The sequence below is a fragment of the Engraulis encrasicolus genome, chromosome 4 (assembly GCF_034702125.1).
Source record: "Engraulis encrasicolus isolate BLACKSEA-1 chromosome 4, IST_EnEncr_1.0, whole genome shotgun sequence".
NCBI lineage: Eukaryota > Metazoa > Chordata > Actinopteri > Clupeiformes > Engraulidae > Engraulis > Engraulis encrasicolus.
In genome coordinates this window covers 11,680,839-11,703,836 of record NC_085860.1, presented here as the reverse complement: position 1 = coordinate 11,703,836, position 22,998 = coordinate 11,680,839, and the positions used below count along the sequence as shown (strand labels likewise).

The 22,998-nt window shown below is 43.1% G+C and overlaps 1 protein-coding gene across 5 annotated transcripts in view; it reads right to left on the bottom strand.

Moving 5' to 3' along the window:
• Window positions 1-22,998, bottom strand: part of si:ch211-272n13.3 (ankyrin repeat domain-containing protein 26) — a 65,303-nt gene that overhangs the window by 10,079 nt on the left and 32,226 nt on the right. For 3 of the 5 annotated variants that reach the window (XM_063196691.1, XM_063196690.1, XM_063196695.1), the window contains 10 exons: window positions 19,281-19,490; window positions 18,206-18,445; window positions 16,164-16,316; window positions 13,828-14,003; window positions 12,897-12,990; window positions 12,451-12,477; window positions 10,956-11,033; window positions 9,853-9,987; window positions 8,812-8,924; window positions 3,189-3,333 (listed from right to left, as the gene is read on the bottom strand). In XM_063196691.1, coding sequence (XP_063052761.1) covers window positions 3,189-3,333; window positions 8,812-8,924; window positions 9,853-9,987; window positions 10,956-11,033; window positions 12,451-12,477; window positions 12,897-12,990; window positions 13,828-14,003; window positions 16,164-16,316; window positions 18,206-18,445; window positions 19,281-19,490 — 1,371 coding nt within the window. The remainder of the gene's footprint in view (window positions 1-3,188; window positions 3,334-8,811; window positions 8,925-9,852; window positions 9,988-10,955; window positions 11,034-12,450; window positions 12,478-12,896; window positions 12,991-13,827; window positions 14,004-16,163; window positions 16,317-18,205; window positions 18,446-19,280; window positions 19,491-22,998) is intronic. The other 2 variants (XM_063196692.1, XM_063196694.1) reach the window with 2 other exon arrangements.

Sequence of the window (22,998 nt, the reverse complement as noted above, 5' to 3'; positions counted from 1 at the left end):
GGGAGGAGGGTAGAAGGGAGGAGCAGGAGTAAAGAGGAGCAGGGGAGAAGGGAGGAGGAGAGAGGAGCAAGTAATGGAGGAGCAAGGGAGAGGAAAGGGGATAAGGGGAGAGGAGAGGAGAGGAGAGGAGAGGAGAGGAGAGGAGAGGAGAGGAGAGGAGAGGAGAAGGAGGGAGTGGATAGGATCAGGTAAGAGGGGAGAAGGGGTAAGGGAGAAGAAGAGCAGGCAGGACGGGAGCAGAGGGGGGACAGAGGCAGGTGGGTAGGGGAAGAGGGCACAAGGGCCAGGTTGGTAGATGGGACATAAACATCATTAGAGATACAGAGGTGAAGGGAGAGGGGAAAAAGGAACATGGCCTCAGAAGGATAGAACATGAAAGTACTCTGAGCATTTCAGATATTGTGTGTTTAACAGCTGAAACAAAACAAACAAGAGTTGATATCACATTAAGTGGTTGATGCACAACTTGAAAAAGGTTCCCTTTTAACTGCTCCGCCAGACTGGCTTACAGTTCTGAGCAGTTTTAGAAGAGATAAAAGCAAGAGTTTGACAAGGCTGAAGGAGCAAAACTTTCCCTTTAAATTATTCCACTCTGCAACTTTAAAAGATTAAAGTGTCCAACTCCATGTTTTTCTTCCATCATTTATGGTTCTGAGCATCTTAAAAGAGTAACGGAAAAGCATATCTGCACTGCTTCAAATACCTGTTATATTACTCAGCATGAGTCTGGCCGTAGCACAAACTATATATCAACATGATCAAAAAAGACGTAAGCTTGCATGGCTTGCATTTTTTTTTGTGCAAGTTCGGGTACACTCTGCAATAGTAAGAATTTACTTCCTACTCCCTCCGGAGTGGCAAATAAAAAATAAATATTTTGAAAGCGCATGAAATGTCCTGGTACAGCAGAGCAGAGGGAGGAGGCAAAATAACAAGCCCCTGAGGCAAGCACATAATGACACTGTCAACAGCAGGAGACGTCAGCGGAGCAGTGGAACTTTCCGGAGGCTTGGCTGCTTTCTTTAACAACTACACCTAGGAATGGCCAGAGAATGTTATCTCTGCTAACTCTGAATATTTTTATTTTTTTTCTTGTCTTACTTTGGTGCATGAATAGGACTGACGTTTCAACGCACTGCAAAAAAAGTCACTCATTTCATGCACCAAAATAGAAAAAAAACAATATTTAATAATAAATAAATTAATTAAATTAATTCAGAGTGCTCTGGTCCTGCGGTCGTTGAAGAAGTACTCGAGCCTTTGTACCTGGACTGGTAATGTGACATACAGGGGGCACTTCAGTAATGTGACATACAGGGGGCACTTCAGTAATGTGACATACAGGGGGCACTTCAGTAATGTGACATACAGGGGGCACTTCAGTAATGTGACATACAGGGGGCACTTCAGTAATGTGACATACAGGGGGCACTTTCCAGAGGGCATACTGTCCACTGGGGCTGATGCTGTTTCATTTTCTTACAATCTCTGTATACAGTATGTATACCGGGCTCTAAATCAATACCAGCCAACCAGCCAAATGCTGGTGAAATTTCAGTTTGTCTGGTAGAAAATACCAACTTACTAGCCAATTGTACCCATTAGTGAGTGTGTGTTTGGCTAGTAAGATAAACATCTACTAGCCCATTTTGGCTGGTGATGAAAAAGTGAATTTATAGCCCTACATCATGGGCGGCGCTATTAAGAGGCTAGGGGAAGCTTAGCTTCCCCAAAGTTGTCATAAGAAATAAATAAAAGGAAATTTTAAAATCATGTTTTTTATATCCAGCGATGGAAAGTCGCAGGCACACACAATGAACCAAAACGAGGGTTACCTGCTGAATTGCCTATCCACCTTGTTAGTAGATCTAGTTTCGTTGCGGCGATGTCATGCTGCGGTCAACCAATCAGGTGTCAGTTCTACTGGCTTCAACAGAGCCAGGCGGCGAGGCGGTCTCGTTGCTTACGAAATGAAATCTGGAATGTTTAATATCTCGATAAAAATGACCTCTGGAATAAATTGGGATTCCACTACATTTCATTTTCAGATCATTCGGTTTTTTTTCACCAGCCATAGGTCACAATGTTGACATTTTCCTCTTGTAGCATTCGTTATTCAACCACACTACAGGTATCTATAAATGGATAGCCTATTTGGCGAATCTAAATGGATATTTTGCCTCTATCTTCAAGTAACAGGAATTAACAAGACAGAATAAGGTAGGAAATCCGTTTTTCCCCCTGATGTGCTCGCCGAAGCACTAAGTCTACTATTTGTTGGCAATGTTGTTGGCAATGTTGTTATCGATGTAGTTGTCTACTTATCTTCCGTCTAACTAGCCATCACTTCAGTTCAAAGCAAACCTGTGCTATCCTGTCACCAAGCTAACACACCACTTTCAAAAATGCACCCCTTTCCTGAATTCATGGTGGGCTGCCCGGGTGGTTTAGTTACCATATGTAATGTGATGTGTGTAGATTCGCTTGTGTTTGTTGGGCATCTGCGTGTGACTGGAGTGAACAGTGTACAGTGCGAGGTATTATGCTCNATCAGCTGGCTTCTTTGCTCTCCTGTCTCCCCCCGTGTGTGCGCATTTTGCCTCGTCATTAGTTTTGTGAGTTTGATTGCGAGTTTTGATACCGGTCTGATAGAGGTAGAGTGACCTAGCGCATGAAAATGTCAGTCTGGTGTATGATTTGATTGCTCGAGACATTTTTGCGAGATAATAGGTGTGGCAACTAGCCGTCTTCCTCTCCTGCCTTCAGTGTGTGTGTGTGCGCGTGTGTGTGCCTGTCGCGTTTGACAGTTCCATTGGCGCACGAGCATGAAGACCCGTAGTTGCGCATGGAAATGTTCCGTTTTATTTGTTCATCATTTTGTTTCAACATCATCTAATGTCATGATAATATATCAAAAGCCGCGGTTAGGGCCTCGCGTGGCGACTGATTCAGTGCCCCCGGACCCTGATACCACAACAGTTTCTCCGATGACGACGCCCACCCCCCCCCACCCTTTTTTTTTTTTTAAATATTTTTTTTTTTTAGCTTCCCCAAGAGTCTTGCGGTAGCGCCGCCTATAGCCCTACATGTAGAATATCGCTGGGCGTGTGTGCATAATGTCTGTATGTGTCTGTAGAATATCGCTTGGTGTGTGTGCAAAATGTCTGAGTATCGCTACGTGTGGTCACCTTGGTCTTCATGCGGCTGACGGCTGACTCGGTCTCCAGCTGCCTGTGTCCCGCGTCGCCCCTGAGGGACGCCATAGGAGACCCCAGCTCCCCCCCGTCCTGCTCACGAAGCTTCTTCTTAGCAGTCTTCACCAGCGTCCGTAGCCTGCACACACAAACACACAACATTAACCCATTGATGCTGGATGTTGCGTTGCGCAACATTGGCCCTGGCACCTGGAGCTGCATTACGCAGATTTGAGACAACTTTATTAAAATGTTTGTTTGCTTGAGATGAATGAACACATTCCAATGAAAGATAAGGGTCTTAGCGTTTAAATGCAACTTATTGCATGTTTTTATGTGCTTCAGAGACTGAGGGTGGGTTGCACCAACGTGGTTTAAATTTTAATCTACATTTAATCTAAGTTTAATTTTTAGTTGTGTTGCACCAAACTTAAACCCAGTTTAAACTTAGCTTCCAGTAATCTCTGGTTAAATCTAATCCATGGCTAAACTCAGATTTAATACCCCACTTAAACTGAGATTAATTTTGAGTCTGTTGCACCAGTGATTTTAACCCAAGGATAAACCTGCATTGCCTGATTAATTTAAGCCACCCCTGGAGGAGGTTTAAATGCGTTATTCGGACAACATGGCTGCTGTTATTCGTCTGCTTGAGTTACAAGATAGAGTTCCACGCATAAATATTCAAGATAGGCTAAACCCTGTTGAATTCTACAGCAATAGTGAGTTTCAGATTCACAAAATAGGCCCTAATAGTCTGTTGTGGCACCCATTCTCCAGATTCTCGTTGCTTATCGCCACATGTTGTTTCCAGATGATGGATGGTGAACTATTTGGTGTCTACAAGTCCAGTCTGCACCTAGGTCCCCTGAATATAGGCCTAACTTAACTGGCCTATTGCAAATAGATAATGACATAAATAAGCAAATATGATTTGATTTATTAATTTGCATTAAATGATGTCACTCAAAAGTTCTTCAAGTGCGTTGTTATGAGCTCAATGGCTTTCCCATGCTCTGCAGCCTTTCTTTTTGCATTAAAATAACCTCCTTCTTCAGTCAACTGAGCAGAAAGACAGAAATTGATGAGCCATAGCCATAACAAATAATTCCATTCACCAATTATTTTCCAAAATATGACGAAATTGAACAAAACGGTAGAATTAAGTAGTCATCTGAAGATAGTAAGGATATGTCTTTAAAAGGATAATCAACTATGCTGTCATTGAAGATGATCCGGCGCCTGTCATGGTCGGACCCAAACAGTGACGTCACGTCTGTCAACAAACTTCATTCATGCAAGCGGGACGGTGGAGTCAGAAGTGCAACTACAACTACCGAGATGTTCATTTCTATTCAGGCATGAAAACGGGTCAGGGGTGAAAAAGGTGAGAAAGGTGCGGCGTGGCGCGGTGGCACGGAGCGGCGCGTGTGCTGCAGCGGTGCGCGCGAATGTGTGGTGTGCAGTGGCGTTTTTGGGGGATAGTGTTGAGTCATACTAGGGGGGTCTGGGGGCATGGTCTCCCATGGGAGAAAATCTAGCTAAAACCGTCTTTAAATGATGAATTTTGAGCATACTGTAGCGACCCAGGGGACAGTGAACATAAGAAGAACTGTCAACCATCTTCGTTACTTCATGATTGTCATGCTGTCATGTCTGATGAGGGGGGCAGATAGGCAGACAGACAGACAGACAGACAGACAGACAGACAGATAGACAGATAGACAGATAGATAGGGTTTTGGTTCTCAGGCTTTTAAAAAAATAAATTCCCCCTTGACCTCATCAAAACCCTGCCAATGCCCCCCTTAAAAATAAAATAGACTAATGCCCCCCAATGGCAACTAAGCACCCCCTCCTCTCAACACTATCCAATGTCCCCTCAACGCTTGCCTGGTTGTGATCTCGTTTGAACAGTTAATCATCATATTTCAGACAACTTGTAATACAAAAAATCTTTGACACAGTTTGGATAAACTACTGAAATTTTTGTCCATTCACCTAGTATATCTGTTTCCCTATAAAAAAAATAATAGGAAAGCTCCAACTTTGACCGTGAAAAAAAAACTGTTTGACCGTGTTCCACTAGATTTTTAATATGTAATTTAGATGTAGGCTACCAAGGGATTACAAAAAACTTGGCATGATTCCTAAAACAATTTGTCCCGTGTCAAACGATTGACTAAGTTAGGCTTCGCTCTTTCTCCCTCTCCCTCTCCCTCTCTCTCGTGCGTGCTATAAGAAGCCGCAGCATTCGAAGCAGGTTGGATGCCACGCGTAGATATGCGCTTCTTTCCCGGCCGTAGCGCATACTATTTCGCCATTCCGTAGCGCACAGACCCGTTAAAATAGCCGTCAGGAAAACGTGCCGTAAGCCTACCCAAGCTTTCATTAAGGGAGCTCTTTTGAGAATAAATACTTTTTCACGTGGGCAGGGCAAATGCGGTTTCAAATTATTAGGAAAACAACTTAACTTCTGTGGCTAACTACATCCACTCCCTTCTCATCGAAATGCTTGCGTCTTGATGTTCTCATAACAAGATCATAGCTACCTCTCTGGGAAACGTGTAGACTATCTGTGACAGATCGTTTGGACATTTTCTTATAATCAGAGATGTTCTAGAACTAAAAAGAAAGATATTTGATACAACCACGCCAGCCCCGCAGACCAAAGCTTCACCTGTTTAAAACGCTTTCAAAGAGAAGTATGAAGGGCGGGACTTAGATAGAGCTCGTTCACGTTATTGGCTGTGCCGACAGCAACAAATGCTGTGATTGGTCAAACGTCATTGTCAGTTGTGGAAAGTTTTCTGCGGTAGAGCGCTACACAATGATACAGTATCATGGCGCTACACTTTTCTCCTCGCTCGACACCCCCCCCCCCCTAAAATTTTCTCCTCGGATCTACACGATTCACAGAAATGACCCATTTTGATTTCAAAACGGCGAATTTCGCCGAAAGGTGAGGGATTTTCATGCATGTCTATTGATGCAGTGTAAATAAAATAAACAAAACAGATCGCCATTGGATTATGTGGAATGTGTGTTCTGTATGCCCTTTTGAGTAAGTCATTACCTTAGTAACAAGAGACCACTTCGTGAACAGGATTCGCTTAGCCTACAGTAAAACTAGCCTTGCTGCAGCTTGTTCTTAACGAAACGGACATTAAATTAATGTTATGCCAAGTTGTTACAATGGTTATAAATTCACGAAATGAATAATGCATTGCCATTTCGTTTAAAATCAGTGCTAAACATTTAATACGAAGTGTTATGTTGGAATATGACAGGTTTTGGTGGACATGAGTCCAACTCCAATGACGTTTTGTAGTAGACGTCAATGTGGACTGTAAAGTGAAGTCAGCATCTACGAAGCATGTTCGTTGTTTGTAGCCTAGCCTACATCAATGACGAATTACTTTTCCATTTTGGGCATTAACTGTGTTGCTACCACTTGACGTCTGGCGCTGAAAAACGTATGGATGGAGCCTACAGACATATAATATAGGTGGAGACTTGGTGACGTTAGCAAAGCAGCAAAGTTAGCAACTTTTCTCCTGTCCAGAGCATCAAAGAGGTTGGAGAGGGAGAGCTGCTTCGGGATTAATATTGATATACCTTCGCCGTCAGCGGGACAATATTTTCTTTGTACAGTCCCACTATGCCGCCTCTCTTCTGTTTCCATTGCGATCTACCGGCATCTTAACTTTGATACAATGTAACGGCCGCTACGCATGCAATGTTTACAAAATGTCAAACAGGCCGAATTCCAGACCACTGAACGATTTAGCTATTACTATGCCCGCCCCATATAACTCAATGTGTTATCGTTTGTTTGTTTATAGTCAATAATAAATGTACGTGTTGTCTTTTTAGGCACACATTTTGACCTACCCATCAATGGTGGCTGATGAACATATTTAAATCTAGTTTAATCCTTGATTAAACCAGTTTAGGTAATCCAGGTTTAAATTTAAGATGTGCAACACATCTCAGATTAATTTAAACCCTGTTTAAACATGGATTAACTAAACTCAGTTTAGGCCTAAACTAGGTTTAAGTTAAGCCATGTTGGTGCAACCCACCCTGAGATATTCAGGTTTTTATAGAGGGTAGCTTTTCTTAAAAAGGGCTCAGGCATTCAGCACCCTTTTTTGCACGCGTCTTAGGCTTCAACGGGTTAATAAACGGACAATGACATCTGGATGAAAGACGTTTTTTGGGCTCAGACGTCAGGTCGAGTAACCACAGCATTAAATGCCCATAAATTAATTTGTAATTGATGGTTGATATGCTGCATTGAATATGCTTCTTAGGTAGTCCACTAAAAACAAATAAACAAATAAAAAGAAATCCAGGTAAGACTTTAGAATAACTACCTATTCACAGCTTTATAAACACTTTATAAATAATGAACTAATTTTCAACAAAATGTTTGTAATGTTTATAAATGGGCAAGAAATATTTATATTAACACAGCTGACACAGCGCAGTCGCATTGGTCCTGGAAGTTTCCCCTCCAAAGACCAGAAGGCATGAAACCACATAAAACTCAAACAGTAGAAGTTGACTCCCACTCCAATGTGCAGTCGTAGTTTGGTTATGTAAATGTTAATTATTGTTAAATATTAATAAAGTGTTTATAAAGCTGTGAATAGGTAGTTATTCTGAAGCGTCACCGAAATACATACAATAGTGGCCCTGACGTTTGCTACTGCTGAAACCATATATACAGTCCATCAATGTACAAGGATATTGGGGATATTTGTGGGGGGTTTTCTTATCTTTTGAAGTTTTGGACATACAGATTTGGTTTTCCTGACTTGACTGGACAGGCCTTAAGTTATGATGTCTAAGTCGTTGCTTATACAGCTGAATCCCAGTGAATACTACAAGTTGTAGTCTACCTACACATTACATCATACAAATTAATTACCATGAAAAGAATCAGCATCACCTACTGTACATGTAGCAGCTGCATAAAAGACCAACAGCAGACAGATTCAATGATCAACCATTATCAAAAACCCAGGACAACAAATGCAGTAATAATCAAACACATAACACTGATAATGCAATTGTTAGCTGCTACTACTACTACATGTGGTGTTTCACAAAGAGGCTCTTAAAGAAGGTCCTTACAGATATACAATTTCTGTTAGTGTTTGACAAAACTATGCATGAAATTCTGGTGAAATAATTTCTGGTACTTTAACCAAACTTTTCAGTCTTACTTTGTCTGTGTTTGGCAACGCCAATCACTCTACACTCTACTTACAGTAGATCTCTTATGTATGACATCTCTTTGTAAACACGTAGTTCAGCCCGTGACAAAAAAAACCCTCGTGTACAAATAGCCACAAAATGCCCAAACTCATACCACCAAAAGCAGAAGGCCACAGAGAGCAGCTGTCTGTCCTCACAAATCACAAGCAGGTGAGTGTGGCAGACACCAGGCGGGACCCGTCTCCAGGGCAGCGGTTACCACAAACACAGCCACCGTTACCATGACAGGAGAGGAGCAACATCTACGGGCGAACTTGCTGGCACGAAGCAGGCAGGGAGGATACGCGGGCGGGCAGGAGGGCGAGCGGGCTGCAAAGGCAAAAGGAAGTCACCTGTACATTTCTTTCTGCAGCTCCGTGTTTCTCTGCATCTCCTGCTCCAGGCGGGCGTCCACTGACTTCTTCTGCTCTCCAATCTTCTTGGCCTTCTTCTTCTCTAGCTCCATCTACAGGACACAAGTGGACATTACATTACATTGTATTACATTGCACTACAATTGGCTGACGCTTTTTTCCGAAGCGACTTTCAGTTATTGCAGGGTATTGGTTCCTGTCCCTGGAGCAATGTGGGGTTATGTGCATTGTTCAAGGGCACTTCAGCCATGAATGGAGGTGTAGGGAGAGGTCAGGTGGGATTTGAACCTACAACCCCCAGACTGAAAGACCAACTCCCTAAGCCTTCAGCTACAGCTGCCCTAAGACAGACAGAGACGTCTAGGAAGCAGCAACTTTGTGGGCACCTTTTGCAGGAGACTTCAGGGAAATAATTTGAAACATAAACTTTTACAAAACACGAGAAATTAGAAGCAGACAAAATCTTATAATTAAAGACATCTCTCCACAATGATATCCACTGGATACCAAGAAGCACTTGTGAACTTGGATGTACAGTATTTGAAGTCTGCTGCCAGTGTTGTCCACCGTCCACCTGGCTACTGAGCTCTTCCATTACTATACAGCCAGTTCATGCTCCAACGTCCCTCAGCAGCACAGTTATACCAAACATCTTCTATTAGAGTAACTTCAAGACCATGCATTTCCAGGATCCATGTGATGTCAGGTGAACGGCCCTTTAGTAGACCTGCGGTTAGGATACCTTTGGAGAATCAAGGTTGAGAATGAATGGAGTTCCATTGGCACTGTAGATGGCGGTAGCGCACATCTCATCCCTTAGGAGACCAAACTTGAGCACACTTCTTTGCATTGGGTGGGCGGAGCTGGGTTATCTTACTCTAATAGAAGAGGTTCGGTTATACGTTCTCTACAATTGCTTTCTTATGATGAGACAGTTATGTAGTCAGTGCTGTGTGGTACACCTAGGGCTGCTCGATGGTTACACCTGGTTGCTGAGCCCCCTCCTCCTCCTCCACCCACCTGGCTGCTGAGTTCTCCTTTCTCCTTCTCCAGCTCTGCCAGTCGGATGCCGAGGCGAGATCGGCTCTTAAGCTCCTCCTCCCACATGGCCTGCGAGTCCTGCGCATTGTGGCTCAGCACGCCCTGCTTCTGCACCTGCACACACACACGCATGGACACGCACACGCACACATGCACGCACACACATGCACACACACACACCAGGTCATATTGTGTCATGCGTAGAACCTACAGGGCCTCCTCTACAACATCTCAAACAGCACTGTTTACACTGTCAGGAAATGCCCATATTACAAACAAATGAAAACATATACAAAGAAAGAGAAGAAACATTTTAAACCCATTTTAATGTCTGAACTCTACACTGAATGCATTCCCTTCTTCATGCTAATATGTTTGAGTACAAGTTGAATACCAGTATAACCACATTTGTTTTTTTTAGTTTTTTTTCCTGGTCCCTGTTACAGTGTATCTACACACAATGAACTATGGTGTAACAAAGTGTAACAATATGTAATACTATGCATTTTCTCACAACTTACCAATACAATTTACATATTCAGTATGCCAGTATCAATTATAATCAGAGGTAATTACTGGGTACATACATACATAATATTGCATGTTGTTACACTTAGATAAACTGTAAAAGGGACCACCACAATGGACTATTAGCCCATATTTGGGTGATTCTCGCGAAATCAGAAATAAGGTATAAAAGGTGCCGCCTATCAAAGTGGCTATTACTGTAACATCCAGCCAAGATGACTCTTCCTTTTATATCTCAACAGATGAATGTTAAAATAAAAAAGCAAATTAACTGTAAACTAAAAATAAAAGGTTCTGTGTTCTACACACGTTTTTGACATGTCAAAAAATGTGCTTTGCTGTGGTACTGATCATTTTTGTGCTCATAAAATGACAGCAAACATACATAAATCAAATGTAATGGAAAATGGACCTTAGTCTCGCAAAACAAAGAGAAAATTTGTCTTTAAATGTTTTTTTGAAAGTTTTGCAGTTTGAGCCGTTTGAACCTAACCTGGTTTTCGCAAGAATCGCCCATTTATAGACATTCTGTTCAACAGGAAAAAGATAAACACCTCACGGTTGAGCTGGTCCTCAAGGGTCATATTATTGCTCTGCAGATTTGTTACTAGATCCTCCAAACGGGAGCGCACCTAGAAAAGACACAGGCAGCACAACAACAGCATGCAAATAAGCTCTGCATTCGCCTCAGTCTGGGAAGGACCAAGAACCAAGTAAGCATTGAAGTAAGCCTAGGGGGACATGCTTTTTGGAGCTTCAGGAGTGACAAATCATCTGTGTCTGAAGAAAGGGATAGGATCACCACAACCATTAAAGATCTACCTGGAACAGAAGAAGGGCCACCACCAAGAGAGGAAAACCAAAACCACCCCAAACCAGATTCAAAAGCAGGGAAGAAGAGCATTTTATCACTTGCAACCACAATGCTTTTGAATTCTTTATTCCACAGACACCAAAGGTAGACAGATCCAATATTGATTTGAGTCACACCCCATGTGTTTTAACCCATTTTGACCGGGATACGCACATGTGTTGTTTTACCTTTGTCGCCGGGAGTGACGTTCATGCGTTTTCAACAATGCAGGCATTTAAAAATTACTTGTATATTGTCTGAGTGCCTGAAATACACATTGGGGAGGTAAAAAGGGGTGTATGTTTGTCATGTGATTAACAACTCTTTCCTGGATGGTTTAAATACATAGACAACAGAAAAATCATCCGAGCCTTTTTGTCAGCACCGTTGTTCTCTGTCTGAGAATTAAAAAAAAAAAAAAAAAAAAACAGACGGTAGCAACCATGGCTGATATAAATGACGGTCGTTAGCGATATTCAGAGCATTGGTTTAGATTTGATTAGCAATGGGGATGAAGTTGAGATGGAGATACCTGATGATAGGATAGAGGCCAGTGGATGCGAGCGATGTTTGAAGATGAGCAGGAAAATTTGCCGTTTATGTCGTCTAATACGCCAGTTGTGAGTTTATCGGCTTCCAAGATATAACATAAACTTTCTCCCTCGTGCAAAGATACCGTACAAAAGGAAGCCAAGTGTCAAATCTGCCAAATGAAGCAACACCACTTCAAGTGTTCTCCCACTTCTTTACAGAAGAGTTGTGGATGAGAATCGTGACTGAAACAAATATATGCGGAACAATCTCGACGCGCATCTCAATCTGCCAGCAAATGCTGCGGTGAAGTTAGTTTGATGTTGGAAACCGGTGATGGTGACATAAGTAGCCTATAATGATGACAGTCACACAAAACAAATAAGCAAATTTTACTATAAGTTCCAATAAAAGTCAAAGGCCTAAGCTATCTTTTAAAAATAAAATCTAATATATTTATCTGCTTCAGAAACGTAGAAATGAAGGTTTAAGTAAGTGTTGGCAATTTTGTTACATTTTTCTGAAAGTCAATGCTCAGGTCTTAGGAGCCTTTTTTAGAATGCACCTTCAGGTCAAAATGGGTTAAAGGAAAGGGTAGAGAGGTGAACCCAAACACAGCAACCCAAGAGGAGCTAACAGGAGAGACTACGGCTCGAGATACCAACCCCTCCTCCTGGTGAAGAGCCTGGTGGCTGTGAAAAGATTAAACATCTTTACTAGAAATCTACACTTCCAAGACACATCATAAACTACAACTACATCTACACTTCAACATCTTTACTAGGCATCTACACCTCAATACAGGTCAGAAACTATTTGCCTGTTTGCCTATAATGAACACAACTGAAGGAGGCATGGATGTTGTTTTGCGGTACTTACTGTACGTAGGTCTTGACTAACCTTGAAGGATATGACTACTCTGTCTAATCACGGAGTGCGGCACACTAACCCCCCCACACAATTAAGCCTTACTTAACCACCTTATCAGCTCAGCACCAGTCAACACAAACAAACGCACGCTAGCAGTAAAAGCGGGACCAGCTACTCATGTAACAGCGCACTCCAGAAGGTATCAAAGAGAGAAATAGAGGTGAGGAAGTAAGAGACTCACGGCGGTCGCTTCCTGCGCTCCTTTCTGCAGCGCTTCGATGCGATTGGACTGCTGCTTGGCCGCCGCCTCCAGTCTGGCGTTGTCGATCTCCAGCCTGCAGACGGAGGGACGGAAGGAGGAAGAGAGGGAGTGTTGATGATGTCATAATCACCTTAGCACATCCTTCCCAGACCTAAGGCTTGTCACTTTCCTGTGCTTAGCGACAGGACACAGCGGGACACCAGTTTCACGCCGTCTACGTTTGGCACAGGGCGGGGCTATTTTAGGAAGACGGATCTGTGGGGATGGCGTGCTCAGGTGAAAGTGTCAAAAGGGTTTTCAACTCATCCCGCTAAATGTAGGTGCTCCACCACAGGGCATTGTGAAAGCTGAATTGCAAGATCACGTCCTGAAGGTCACAGAGTTAAATTTCCATAACCAGACCACTGATTACTGATTAAAAAAGGTAATTTTATCAGCGAGACTATAACACAAGATTATAACACAAGTTCCATTCCTATTTTTGATTTAACCAAACACCAGGTCCCCGTGTCCAATGCACCATGAACAGTGCCAGTCAGATCTCACACACATCCAATTCGTTTAAGCTGGTGCTGAAAATCCAGCTTGGCTGGTAGAAAAAAAATCTTACTAGCCACTTTCAATGGAAGGGGAGTAAAATTAACATCTAAAAGCCGAATTGGCTGGTGATGAAAAAACTTTTTTCCACCGCAGTCCCACCGCACTGCTCCCTTGGGGCACCATTGAGGGCTCCCCCCTTGCATGGGTGAGGCATAAAGGCAATTTCGTAGTGTGCAGTGTTCAATGTGCACTTGTGTGCTGTGGAGTGCTGTGTCACAATGACAATGGGAGTTGGAGTTTCCCAATTTGTTGTGCGCAGTTATTCGCGCAGTCCGGGGTAAACAAACATTTAGAACCCATGTATAGTCACCTCTGCACGGCCTCCTCCAGCTGCTTGATGGTCTTCTGGGAGGCGGCCGCGCTGGCCAGTACCTCCTGGAGCTTCTGAGCGGAGGCAATGACGTCACGCTCTTTCTCGTCCAGACTGCTCCTCAGGGCGTTGATGCGCTTCTCAGCCTCCACGTACTGATCCTCACCCTCCTGCAGCTGGAGGACAAACAAAACAAGGTTGAAGGAGAGGATTGTACACATCCCAGGAAAAGGTGCAGGACGAAGGCCAATTGTAGTTTTCAAAGTGAGAAGTCTGCACGCTTAATTTTTGTATTTTATTACTTTATGGGAATCTGATGAAGACTGTTAAGGTCGAAACGTAATCCTGCCATGAGATAATAAAATACAACAAAAAGGATTTTAAGTGTGCGGACTTCTCACTATGAAGACAAGCAAAACAAAACAGAACAAAAAGACTATCTTCAAGATCCAGACGCAAAACAATAACATTTGGCAACTCAACATTCGAAGGCAGTAGGAGTGGCAGCAGTTACATCAGCACACAAGCCGTTACAACATGGCGAAACTAGCCATTGACAAATGACCCAACTAGAAATGCACCAGAGCGCGCGTCTCTGCACTTACTGCAAATAATGAATTAAAATAAGATGTTGCCACCTGACACATGTGTGTGACTTCGATTAACTTAAGATTCAGAACTATTTGTAGACCTAGGCCTAATACTACTACATTTACAGACTATCTGATTTTATGCCAATGACGAAGTTCTCCCTCTATCGCCCTTCATAAAAGCATTTCATATCGCTATAGCCTCAGACGTTGCTTAACTCCTCGCTTGAAACATTAAAAATATGCGAATAGCATGTTTGCTAGCCAGAACCTTCACTCAAACCAGACAGAACTAGATGCATTTTGGGAGGTCCAGCGGATATGCATGCTTAAGATGATGCCCCCTCACTCTGCCGAACTGAGCGCGCGCTCGATTGAAGCTTGACAGTAACGCAAAGCACAGACAACATCAAGCTAATTGCCAACATCGAAAGAAGGGATAAAACCTAACTGTGAATCCTCCAAAAACAATCCTCCAAAATACGTCCTTGTTATATTCCTCGAGACTGGAGTGTGACTAACCTATAGCGCTTCATCTGGCATATCCAAGCCCTGCGCTTACAAGCTCTTATGCCAGCTGCATAAAGCCCTTCCGAGACCAAATTAAATGTGCATAAATCCACGCAGCAGAATAGCCTACTACAAGCCATGAACTAATTCAAACTTTGCATGGAGTTACGTCGTGCCTTTTAGGAAAGATGACATTAAGAATTGCCCTGCCGAAGCGGGTGGGAGACTTACGCACTGGGCACGTGTTATGAATGTCTGTAATTGATAACCTGTTTTGTCCTTCATATGCCCATTTGTACAGTGCCTCACAACTAAAAAAACACATGACATACAGCTCCAGGCCACTTTATTAGAATAGCATGAAAAAGTTGATTTATTTCCATTATTCCATCAATAATGTTAAACTGTCATGGATTATAGATTCATGGTCCAGTTTTTCAACTATTCCAATCATTCAATTGTTTATTGTTGCATATTTTGGGCTTCCAGCTAAAAAAAAACATGATTTGGGGAATTCACATCATTAGAATATTGTGATAAAATCAGATCACATCAAATCAGTTGAATTTTGGTACTATCTACATATCATGCAACGTTCAATACTTGGCTGGTACTCTCTCTGTCTTAATAACTGCCATGATGTGTTTAACATTGAAGTCAATGGCAGAAACAGTACATGGGAGTTAGGGATATATATCCTTGATGCTTTGCTGTCAGCTGTTCTTGTTTGTTGATCTGGTGTCCCACACTTCACTCTTCAATATACCCAGTAGATTTCCATGCCACGTTTTGGTGCTAATTCATTTAATTCTAAATCACCAGAAATGAAACCCTGTTGAAGATGAATGGGGTTTTATTTCTGGTAAGTTAGAATTAAACTGGTGAGGCAATGTGCAAAATATCAAAATCGAAGCAACTCCTGAGGCAATTTCAATTGCCTGCCTGTGTGTGAGTGAGTGAGTGAGTGAGTGAGTGAGTGAGTGAGTGAGTGAGTGAGTGAGTGAGTGAGTGAGTGAGTGAGCAAGAGAGAGCGAGAACTGGTTTAGCCAGTAGGGATGAGCTAATGCATTTTTTTGTGACCAGTAGTGTTGAAATTGCAATTTACTCGGAGCAACATCTCGACCATAGATCTTCTTCAGGCATCTATGGTCGAGACATTGCTCCAAGTAAAAATGGAGTCTTTTGCAGGCAGTGTGCAGATCCTTTCCCGCTCCTACAGATGCCCGGTGCAGGTACCTTGGTCTTGAGTCGGTCCATGTCCTTCAGGATGCGTCCCTTCTCGTCCTCAAGGTCACTGCGGTAGCGCGTGTTGACCTCTAGCGAGGCCTCACACATGGACAGCTTCTTCAGCGAGTCCGCCAACTCCTGTTGCAGCTCCCTCACAATCGCCTGAAAAGGCATGAATACAGAAACTCAGTTAGGGCCATCACTGGATAATGAAAGGTTACACTGTCTGTCAGACCAGTAACATGCTACCGTTTTTTTTGGTACTTAACTTCACTATGGCGTTATAGGCATTATATGAAAGTGTCATGACAGTCATGGATGAGTCATGACCATTATGTCAATGACGCTTAATAGTCATGAAAAGTTGACATTGTTTAGGCTGTCTTTACCATAACCGAATGTCACTTGACAGTCATAACATTGACATAATGTTCATGACACTGTCGTCACATCCGTATGAGCCAACGCCAAGCAAAGTGTTACTTTTTTTTTTTTAGCTTAGAGGTTCTCAGATTTCTCCCGAATTGGTTAAAGTAGGAAATTTGTTTAGTGGCAAAACACTGTCATTTAGTGTGATTTAGTGTCTAGTGTCAAGGCCAAAAGACCACACCAAGTCACATGCGAACACTCAAAATGGCAAAACATTCAGCATACTAAGGCTGTAACGATATTGCATCGAACCGAGGGATCGCGGTACGCAGACCCACGAACCCCTATCGCGAACCTTCCTTGCAGAATCGCGATGCGCCCTTTAAAAGTTGTTACCAAAGTTCTTCCCTAACAAAATCTCTGTTGTTACCCCTCAGTCTAGAAAACAGCAGGATACAGGCAAATGTTTGCATATGCGCTTTAAAAAGACAAGTAGAAAAGGGGCGCACATGTGCGAGTAACACTTCCATTCACCCCTCTCCTATGAAATGTTTCGTCCAACCAGCACGTGCATTTGTTGTCAATTGCCTGAGCAACCTCCGCGAGACGAAAAACTTGGAAACGTCGGAAGGTAAAGCACAGAAATGAACAGCAGACCAAGAAGGCTTTATCAAACGTGTGAAGGTGTTTAGATTCATGCATGCGCCGATGCTGTTGAGTGGAGATAAACGTTGAGTGAGAGGAGAGAGAGAAAGAGAGCGAGAGAGTGAGATGCTCCGCCTGCCCAAATTCATAAACCACGCTACGCTCTGTAAGGGAAGTGTCTGAAGTCGGGCGAATGTTGAGGTGGATGTGGAGGATATTAATAGGCAGCGTTATTTCTTCCCAGCATTGACCGCCTGTCTAGCGAAAACATGCTCCATTTCAGCCTGCATCCATTCCCGCTCTTGACAAAATGTCAAATCACAAAACCAAACAAAGGACAACGTGCGTGTTGCATCGTGAGAACATAGGCTAACTGAGGTTCATATCGAGATTTGTTTGTATAAGCGTGCGCGCGCTGCTGCACGATCAAAAATGTTACAAAAATATTAAACATCAAAATTAAGTGTTGCATTTTTGTAAGTAACTTTATACAACATGTTTCCTAACGAAATAGGACCAGTGTTGTTTTCAGTTAATGTTTGGATATTAATTGGATAGTGTTTGATAATGTGAGAGTTGTTATAGGCTACCTACTGGAACCCTGACCCTTCTCTCTCCGTCTCTGTCTCTCTCACACACGGTCAGCATCTCAGCATGATATGATCTAAGGCTATTAATAAGAAGCCTACTTTTCCTTGGTGAACTAATATCCCTTATTTCTCTGTGTTGTGCTTTGATGTCAACACCTGGGGAACAGGTTGCAGTGGTAGCCTATATCTGCAACATCATTTAGTAGGCCTACACCTACAAAATTAATGTAGGCAGGAAGGCCTAAATGCAAAAAGAAAGCATATATATCACCTATATAGGCCTATAATTTATTTTCTTCTTTTTTTTCCTTTAAAAAAAAAAAAAAATCGTGGGGCGTATCGAACCGTGGGTCATATATCGTGATACAAACCGAATCGTGGGTTGGGTGTATCGTTACAGCCTTACAGCATACTGTCAACGGAGGTGTTTCTTCTGGCTCTGTTTACCTCTCTGTCGGCCTTCTCCTGCTCCAGTTTGTGGTGCTGTTCCCTCAGGTCTGCGTTCTTGGTGGCCAGCTCCTTGCTCCTCTCCTCCACCAGCTGCACCCTCTCCTCCGAGTCGGAGCGCAGCTTGTCCAGGATGTCGCTGAAGCGCTCCTGGGCGTCCGTCACGGCCCTCTCCTTGGCCACGCCTTTACTCTGCACCTCCTCCAGCTGCTGCCTCAGGAGCGCCCCCTCGCTCTGGGCCTTAGAGGAGCACATCTGGGGTGAGTTTCTCAAAAGGGAAGTTGTTAGCCTGTTAGCAACTTCGGTAGTTGCCCATGGGAAAATGCATTGAAAGCAACAAAGTAGCTAATGTAGTAAGCAACTTTGGTTTCGAGTAATTCACCCCAGATCAGTCAGACACTGGACACGTTTACATGATGGCTTTCATTCAGAATGAATCATTCTTCAGAATTAAATAGTTCTGGTCAGTTTACATTACACTTTGAATTTGGAAGTGTTTACGTGATCTTTTCAAAGTTGAGTTACCGGTAAGTTTTATTCGGAATTAAATTGAGAAAATTCGAAATTAAATGTCCCATGTAACCAAGGCCAATATCTCAGTTGATGACACGAGCACCAAGTTTGGCACAATAGTGCTGTAGAGCCTACTCTGTCAAAAAAGTACTGTATACTATCCAAGTTAACAATATGGCAGCCATTTTTCAAGATTTATTATGTGTATGGCATATTTTCATTCAGTGTTTTAGTGGGTCTATTGTTTTTTTACGTTTTTTGTTATTAACCCCTTAGCAGCACAGACCCTACAATATGTTATAACCATACTGTCACCAAAATTGCAATGGCTATGACTCTCGGTAATGTCATAGAAATGTTGTTATGATGTAGTTGAGTATTTTCAGCAAATAGTGAATAGGCCCTCCGTCGACCCCATCTGCACAAAGAGGCTACGCACCGGGAGCATCTGCACTGAACAAATTCTGTTATACCTGTACAATGACATTCATTCATTCATTCTTCCATTCATTCATTCATTCATTCATTCATTCATTCATTCATATGAGATGTTTGGGGGTACCTGTGCCAGCCTCTCCTGGGTGGCCTCCTGGCGTGCAGCGCCCCTGGTGGCCTGTTCCCTCTCGGCCTGTAATGCCACCTCCACCTCTCGGAGGCGCCCCTGCGTCTGCTCCTTCTCCCGCCCCACCGTCTCCAGCAGCAGGCTCTTCTCCGTCAGAGACAGCGTCACGCGGTGGCACTCGTTCTCCAGGCTGTTGGCACGCGCCTCCGCCTTCACATTTTAGATCACATCAGATTAGATTGGAGTCTTTATAGTCCTTTAGGGATATTCGTTTTCACATCAGACAAGCCTATTCATCAGGTTCAGCATTGTGCCTTGTGTACACCAGGCGCGACCTGCGCTGTCTGAGCGGCAGAAGTCATTATTTCTCTATGGAGGGAAGGTGAATAAAGCTACCAGAGCGAAACGAACTGAGCGACCAGAACAAATTTTAATGATTAAAGTCAAGCTAATCTTATGGTAATGAGCTATGACACAGTTTGGCAAAAAACAATTGGAACTTTTATATCTCCGTCCCAGGCTGTCAAGACAGAGCCGTTATGTGATTAGCTAAATCAAACATGTCAATGCCACGTCCAGACTAGAGTGAATAAAGCAAATTCATGGCGAAACTTCTTCAACCACTGCAGCTACCTAGGTCACGTAGGCAGGGCCGGTTCTGGCTTATTTGGCGCCCTAGGCGAGTTTGAGTTCTGGCGCCCCCCCCCCCTTTTTTTTTTATACCTTACAGAACACAAGAGTAATACCGGTAGTAAGCTTAACTAAATAGCATCAAGAACAATAACTGTTTTGCATCAAATGGATTTCTGGTTCTTTTGGACAGCCGACCAACACATCAGATTGAGTCGCATGAAAGTACCTTCACTGTGTGGTGTCTTGGATGTAATGGTGGTGGTGCCCCCAACCCCAGATGAGAGGGAGGTTATCAATGTGTTTGAATTGTAAAATGGAATTGAAATGACAGGAGAGTGGTACAGTACATTTGCATGTCAAATGCATGTGTAGACAATAGGCCTACCAAGGAGGTCTGCATTGATAGCCTATCTACACTACCTACAGCATCACAAAGCATGGCAGCATAACAATTTTAATAAGCTACACATTTGTGCTGTCTATGATTCCAAACCAATTTCATTTCTGTACTGGAAATAGTGGTGCATTTGTGAGTAGGAGAATGAGAAGGGGGCTATCTATGTGTTTGAACTGGAGGGACAGGGTGAGAGAAAGGGAGAAAAGCTGTCACACTTTTGAATTTCATAATATACAACATATAGTTAATAGCCTCACTTGTCTGCAATACTACATCACTCAGCATGAAAACATGCTGTGCATGGTTCTGTTACATTATTAATGTAGGCCTATATGTCATTCTGGTCTGGAAACAATGTTTTTTTCAAGCTTACAACAAGCAGGTAATTCATTCAGGTGGATGGAAGGAGATATGGCAGCTAAACTTGTTTCAAACATGGCACCAGTCTAACTTTACATTGCTTGTCAACCTAAGCAAGTATTATGATGTCAGGTGGGTGTTAGTGAGTAGGCTACTAACAGCTGCTTCACTGGATTTCATTGCTGGGCATACTTGGCTAATGTTAGCATGCTAACTAGCGATTTCTCAGATCAAAAGCAAAGCTCTTTTTTCCCCTAATTCCAAACAGTAGCCTCATAACTATTAGGCTTTACATTATCACAAACGGTTGCTGATTAAATCACATATTCCAAAACACCCTCTGCAACTCCTGCATCATGCAATGACTGGTTTAATGAGAACATAACAATTCTCCACCCAACAGAGCAGCATTACTGTTCGCGCTTGCCCTCTGTCGAATGAGTCTCCAAATTCAAAATAGATCGAACGCTGTCACTCGTCCCGCCCCCTTTCTCAGGACTGTCTGTTTATTGGTTCACAGACTTCCCAGAGACAGTTGAAAGCGATATTACTATTGGCTGAGGGGCGCTTTGCCGTGAGGAGCGCTTTCGCCACGCTTTGTTGATTGCGACTTCATAAAAAATCTCCATATCACAAAATTATGCATCGGAGAGCGCCATTTCGGCGCTCCTTCTTCACATTGCGCTCTAGGCGACCGCCTAGCCGGCCTATGCTTATAACCGGCCCTGCACGTAGGTCGCGCTTGTTGTACACCAGGCATTTGTCAGATCTTTGTGACTCACATCTCATATACATTCATAGACATCAATTACATTCACATCCAGATACGTACACATACACTAGGGCTGGAGGAAAGCGATTATTTTTCTGACGATTAGTCGCTCGACAACTTGCAAGAAGCATCGACGAATCACAATTATTTTATTTTTTTTAGCCTACATGGATGCTGGTAGGCACCAAGCGCTTCATTCAATTTGTACTATGGATCAAAATTCTATCCTATTTGATGCATAGCCTAGGTTATTCATAGTAAAAGAAAACATTGTATTTATTGATTCGTAATATTCCTAAATTTTATTTTGTTTTGGCACGAGACAATGAGGGGAAACCGATGTTGCAACTGTCCCCGTCCCCGCTCCCTAATGTGAAACGTGAATGACGCCAGAAAGCTTGCACATCTTGCCATCAGTCTTAAGTAATCTTAATTAAAGCAATAGAGCAATGCATGAGGTTGTTGATAGTTTGATCTAACTTCAGGCTTAGTAGATTCAGCAAATGCAGTGCAGGGAAATTATGCTTTCCCCACGAGCTGAAAACGAAACCGTCTGACGCGGTCTTCATAGCCTACTGAAAGGGCAGTGCATGGCTTTCCAGCTGTTATCCTTTCCCCGTATTCACACAACGTTGGCATATTAAACGTTAAGTTCACGCTTTGTTGGCGACTTTGTTGCACATCATTTGGCTAATGCGACATGTGCTGTTGCGATATGCCACTTCACTATTTCAAGGGCTCGTGCACTGATGGTAAGCGAGCGGCAGCGAAGACGACCGGTGTGTAGACTTGGCTTTTCACACTGACTGTCCGCTTGCGCTGCGGTCCGGTTGAAAATCCCTCCAGCCAATGTTTTATTTGGAGCGTGTAGGCCCTGTTTGAATGAAATATCATATTGACTTTGCTGTTTTCGCGCTCAAATTGACTTGTAAGCAACTGTCGGGTCTTGGGAGGGAAGGAAACGCGCGCGCACACACATGCGGGTCGCTCAGCGGCCGAAGAAGATCTCATCCTCTCACCATATCTGTCTTTTTTGCTACATCTGATCAATGCACCAAACGTAGCCTAGCCCAGGTGCCACTAGAAATTAGTATGTCCAAAACCTTGTGTGCCGACCAAAATTTGATAAAAACTTTTAAACAATGTTTGGCACAGCCAGGCTTTCCATCTCATCCGCGCATATGAACAAACGAGGGAGGGGCAACTTCACGTAGCATACATTTAATCAGATACTCGGGAAATGTAGAAGATCTATAAATAGTTATGATTATTAAATGTATGGGACAAGCAGTAGGGTATAGGCTACCAATCAGGCTTCCCTGAAGCTGGACTTTTCCTACTGCAGTTAAAGTGGGGAGGTCGCGATTTTCGTCTTCATTCTGGAATGTTGCTCAATTTTAACGTGGCCTGCTTGCACAAGTCCCCAAAAGCACATCAGAATCCTCTCCCTTTCACTCAAACAAACACACTCTCATACACTACTACACTAGGCTATGCAAGATGTTTTTTTGTATTGGAAATTCAATATGTCGAATTATAATTTAACTGTTGCATGC